Genomic DNA, 4764 nt, shown 5'->3' on the forward strand with positions numbered 1-4764 from the left:
AGGCTGCACGTAATCCCTCGGGATCTTTGTTTCTCCAGCTGCACCAAGGTGAGGAATGAACTACTGGTGTAAAAGCGTCACCGAAAAACAATGCCTGTAGGCAGCGCTCCCCACGACCCCCACGGAGCCCAGCAGCGCGGGGCTGCGCTGCTCCTGCCCGTCCTTGCCAGAGGTCTGCACTCTTAGCAGTTAGGAAGTGCTTTCCATTCGCCTCTGATGTTTGGTTTGGGACAGCCCCAGCCGCCGGTGTTGTCAGTCAGGTGCTTTTTGTTGGGTGACGCAGGGTTCTGCTTCTGGCATAACACTGCCAGGGGCTGCGGGGGGGAGAGGGGCCGGAGCAGCTGCGGCAGGGTGAGGCTGGAGGGGGCTGAGCACACCCCGGGGTGTGTGTGCAGGAGGGGACAGAGCCCCAGGTGGCCCCCGGGGTCCCAAACCCCTCCATACCCTCGGGGACATGGGGGGCTCAACCAGTGCCAACGCCGCTGCCAGGGCTGGGACCCACAGCCCTTCTCTGGGGCAGCACGAAATGGGGTGGGACTGTGGGTATTTGAGATGGGAAAGGTCCCCGGGGAAGGATTGTGCAAGCAAGGACAGCCAACCCTCCCTGCTCCCATCCCTGGGGACCCCATCCCTGGAGACAGCACCGTGGGGTGGCACAGGGGGTGCGAGGTTTGGGCTGGGGAAGGGCCAGGCAGCATCTGCCCCAACCTCCCCGTGCGTCCTCACCGCCCGCACGGGAGCTACCGAATCCCCCATGGTGGTGGAGCTGCTCCAAGTTCCTCTGCCCTCCCGGGAGGGCTTTTGGGCGGATAATCCCACTGGTTTTGGCCAGGGGGGTTTCACCAGGGTGAGGATGAAAGCCGGTGCCCGCACGAAAGTGGGTGCTGGCAGGACAGGTTGGCCGGGTTGCAGCCCTGGGGCCGGCCCCGCTGTGCCGGTCCGTGCTCATTCCTGAGAGCCCCTGGGCTCGCCTGGCAGCACGGGGTGAAGGAGGAGACCACAGGGGGAACCGCGGTGCCTGCAGGTGACAGTTTACTATGGTGATGTCCACAAACACACAACAAAGAAGGGTTACTCCCGGAGGTACAGAATGTCACGAAACACGCACACCCGACCACAACCCCCCCCACGGCACATGCACGAGTGGGTTCACACAAGATGCAGCAAATGCCCCGTGGAAGTGAGTGCGGGCAGCACTGCCCACCGGTGCACGAGGGAGAGCAGGGGCAGGGCTCCGGTGACCCCCTCTCTGCGTAAGGAAAATTACAGATTTCTCTGGTTCCTGCAACATCGAGTGCAACACACGACGGACGGCGCGGGATGCAGGGGCTCCTCCGGTGCTCCCAGGTGAGGGCTTGGTGCCAGCCCCAGGCCGTGATGATCTGCATGACCATCCCCATGTGCGGGGGCACAGCGTGTCCCCACGCAGCCGAGGGCAGCCCCTGTCCCTGCAGCCACCAGTGGCAGCGGGGACGTCCCCACGCAGGACCTGCGTGACGGGCGCATCCCGGCTCCGAGGCAGCAAACCTCACCCGTAACCTTTTGGGCCCCATTGGGCACATCGCTGACGCTAATTCTTTGGCAAACAGTTCATGTCATCAATTCACAGCCTTCCGACCTGCCTGTGGCTGTTTCCCCGGCCACACCTGGAGGTGGGGATGGTACCTGGCACGGAGGAGGTGGCTCCAGCGAGCCCCCGGTGCCCACTCGGTGCCCTCTCGGTGCCAGAGCCATGCGCCCGTCCTGACCCCCAGCAGCTTCATGCCAAGCAGGGTGAGGGCCACGTGCGATGCAAGACCCTGCAGGGTTTTGGGCTGCTCGGCTCACCCGCTGGGTCGGAGCATCACGTGAGATTTTACATGGTGCATCGTACACGGACCAGGGCTTCTCGTGGGCTGGTGGGACCTGCGGCATGCGCTGCCGGGGCAGCTTGGTGCCCGGGGCTCTGGTGCTCGGTGCGCAGGAACACGTTTCAGTGGCTCCCGTCCCTTTGGGCGCCGTGGCCCACGCGCTGTCTCTCCTCATCCCACTCACGCTGACCTGCTCTCTTCGTTTTCTCCAAGGGCTGCAGAGAAGCGGGGTGGAAACTGGAGAGCAAAGCAGGACGAAGCTGGCCGGCGAAGCAAGGGCGTTTTTACAGAAACGAATCTTGGCACGTTGCAAACCTGAGCGCCAAGGTGAGAGACAAGCTCCTTCCTGCTGCCTGCAGCTTTTCTTTTCGGTTCAGTCGTCTCATCCGCTCCTCTCGCTGCCCCAGAGCACTAACAAACAGCCTAAGCAAAGGGCCTGTCTCCGGCACCATCTAGTGCCAACAGCCCCGCAGCGACCCGCTGGGCAGGCGGTCGAGCTGTAGGACCAAAACGTGGTAACTGCTCCCTTCCTTAGGGGAAAGCAGAAAGAAGCCTCCATCTTCTGATCCGTCTCACCAGGAGTTACCTCCGCACCCAGGAAAAAGGTGGGCACTAAGGAAAGGAAAAGCTAGTAGAAAGAATAGTGGGATCTGTTAGAAAAAGCTGAGGGATGCTGGCAAATTTAATACAAGGGAAGTACTAAAAATAAATGCATCTCTGGGACCATCGGTATTCACAACTGCTAAAAGACTAGATTCTTCTCATAAAAACCTGAAAAAAGTTTAAAATCTCTTAGTATCAACTCATCCATCTTCAATAAGCCTTTAAAAAAAAGCAGCGAGGGGGTGGGGAGGGGGCAGGCAGCGCGTCCCCTGCACTGGGGGCCCTGCCGCTGACCACAGGAGGCTGGAACGGGGGGCGCAGACCTGCTGGATCCTGTGGCTGCACCCAGCACGTCCTGGTGGGCTGCCTTTCGGATCCCAGCACGGGTGGGCTCTGGAGCTGCCCTCCACGTTCCCAGAAAAGCCAGTGGCCAAGCCCCAGCCCCGGCACAGGGCCGTGAAGCTCTGGGGTCACTCTAAGCTGGCGCGTGACGCAGTGACGGCTGCTGAGGCACACAATTAGGAAAGGGGCGTCCGGTGGCCAGATGGGTGATGGGTACGTTAAAAAAATAAACCAATCCTAATTGCTGCTAAAATCTGCCTAATCCCAGCCCCAGAAGTGAGGGATGCCACGGCATACGGAAAGTGCGGATGCGGAGTCAGCGCTGGGCTCTGGGACCCATCGGGACACAAATGGAGCAGTGGGTTGGAAATGCAGGAACGTGGCTTGTGCTCACTCCAGAGCCCACTCGGCCAGCCACTGCTCACACCGGGCTCGCTGCTCCTCTGTCTCCGGGCTCTTGGCTTCGCTCGGCGCCTCCTCTCCTCTGTCCCCAAGCACGGCTTTCTGGCTCTCCTCCGCTTCCCCCTTCTGCATCGCCTTGTCCTTTAGCTCCTGGATGGTGTCATCCAGCCGCTGGGTGACGTGCTGGGGCACCCAGTTGCTGTCCATCGCGGTGATAAAGGGGTCGGGCGCGCAGACCTCGATGAGCTCCTTCCCGGTGGGGATGCGCAGGTAGTAGGCGTGGAGCATCATCCTGTAGGGGCTGCTGTCCTTCTTGTGGCTGTAGGTGAAGTCCCCCACGATGGGATGGCCGATGGCGCTGCAGTGAACGCGGAGCTGATGGGTGCGCCCTGGGGGGAAAGCAGGAGCAGGAACACAGGTTATCACCCAATTCCCAAACGGCGTTAGTGCCCCCCAGCCAGAGAATTCAAATCCTCCACGAGCTCTCAGCTCTGCTTGGCGCTTTCTAGTCTTGGCTTTGCACCATGCAGCCAAGCCCCACGGCTGCAAGCACAGGGTCCCACTGCATGACCTGTCCGGCCCCAGCACTCTGCACTAAGGCAGTGCGAGCCCCCACGGAGCCCCCACTGCTGCAACCACCCCGCAGCTCCCACCTGTCAGCGGCTGCAGCAGCACTTTGGTCACAGGGTCTCCGCTGTAGGAGCCGTGCTCCAGCACGATCAGCTCCGACTGGCACGGCTTGGGATTTTCGCAGCCTGCAACGAGATCCGCAGGGGTCAGCTCTGTGTGGCCCCCCGGGTGAGGGCGGCGGGGGCAGCGCGGGCAGGGCGCTCACCCTCGGTCCCATCGATGCACATCATGTGGGTCATGCCCTCGGTGGTGTTCTTCCCGATGGCGTAGCAGATCGTCATGCGGCTCTGGGCAACGTGGCCCCTCACCTGCAGGGACAGGGGACGAGGCAGCCTGTGGGGCAAGCCCAGCACTGACACTCGCTCCTCAGCAGCACCCGGACAAGCAAGCGGAGGCCAAATCGCAGCGAGCACGGTGAGATACCCGGGAGCAGGAACCGGCGGGAGGCACTTACCAGGGCGAGATAGGCTTTGGTCACCAGCCGGTCCTTAAAGCACTTGTAGGCGCTCCCCGCCGCCGCCTTGTTGAGCGCGACGCAGAGGGCCCCGCTGGTGGAGAAGTCGAGCTGGTGGCAGAACCTGGGGGCAGAGGGCAGGGGGGAGCACCCGGCTGCTCGGCCACCGCCGCACGGCCCCCACGGGGCCCGGCGCTCACCTGAAGCCGTAGTAGGTGTCAGGGTCGGCCAGCTCGGGGAAGCGGCGCTTGAGCTGGCTCTGCAGGGTGAGGGTCTCGTACCACATCTTGCTGTCGATGCGCACGTCCCAGTGCTTGTTGACCACGATGAAGTCGGGGCTCTGGTACAGGATGCACAGGTTGTCGATGGTGCCCGGCTCCATGGCGAGCGCCCTGCGGGGACAGCAGCGGGGCTGGGGGCTGGCACCGGGGCCGGTACCGGGGCCGTTTGCCCGCCGCAGCCCCGCACGCCCGTCCCGGGGCG

At 62.8% G+C, this 4764-nt stretch overlaps 2 protein-coding genes across 3 annotated transcripts in view; one reads left to right on the forward strand and one right to left on the reverse strand.

The window, feature by feature from the left end:
- Positions 1–1015: 1015 nt before the first annotated feature.
- Positions 1016–4751, reverse strand: RPUSD1 (RNA pseudouridine synthase domain containing 1). 2 transcript variants are annotated; one of them, XM_035339492.1, is made up of 5 exons: positions 4563–4751; positions 4282–4405; positions 4033–4135; positions 3851–3952; positions 1016–3586 (listed from the first exon to the last, which is right to left on the reverse strand). In XM_035339492.1, exons 1-5 carry the CDS (start codon positions 4661–4663, stop codon positions 3186–3188), a joined length of 831 nt encoding a protein of 276 aa, XP_035195383.1. In that variant the 5' UTR covers positions 4664–4751; the 3' UTR covers positions 1016–3185. The 2 variants fall into 2 exon arrangements, with proteins under 2 accessions (XP_035195383.1, XP_035195382.1); XM_035339491.1 differs by having other exon boundaries at positions 4482–4748.
- CHTF18 (chromosome transmission fidelity factor 18) overlaps positions 4080–4764 on the forward strand; it is a 12207-nt gene continuing 11522 nt past the window's right edge. The window contains exon 1 of the mRNA XM_035339484.1: positions 4080–4241. The gene's annotated coding sequence lies outside the window, so the exon portion shown is untranslated. The remainder of the gene's footprint in view (positions 4242–4764) is intronic.

The sequence above is a fragment of the Oxyura jamaicensis genome, chromosome 14 (assembly GCF_011077185.1).
Source record: "Oxyura jamaicensis isolate SHBP4307 breed ruddy duck chromosome 14, BPBGC_Ojam_1.0, whole genome shotgun sequence".
Lineage (NCBI taxonomy): Eukaryota > Metazoa > Chordata > Aves > Anseriformes > Anatidae > Oxyura > Oxyura jamaicensis.

Coding starts and splice junctions, on each gene's coding strand:
- RPUSD1 (XM_035339491.1), bottom strand. CDS start 4,663: ATGGAGCCGGGCACCATCGACAACCTGTGCATCCTGTACCAGAGCCCC. Junction 4,406..4,481: donor GACACCTACTACGGCTTCAG/GTGAGCGCCGGG, acceptor CTCTGCCCCCAG/GTTCTGCCACCAGCTCGACT. Junction 3,587..3,850: donor GCTGCTGCAGCCGCTGACAG/GTGGGAGCTGCG, acceptor CTTTCCCCCCAG/GGCGCACCCATCAGCTCCGC.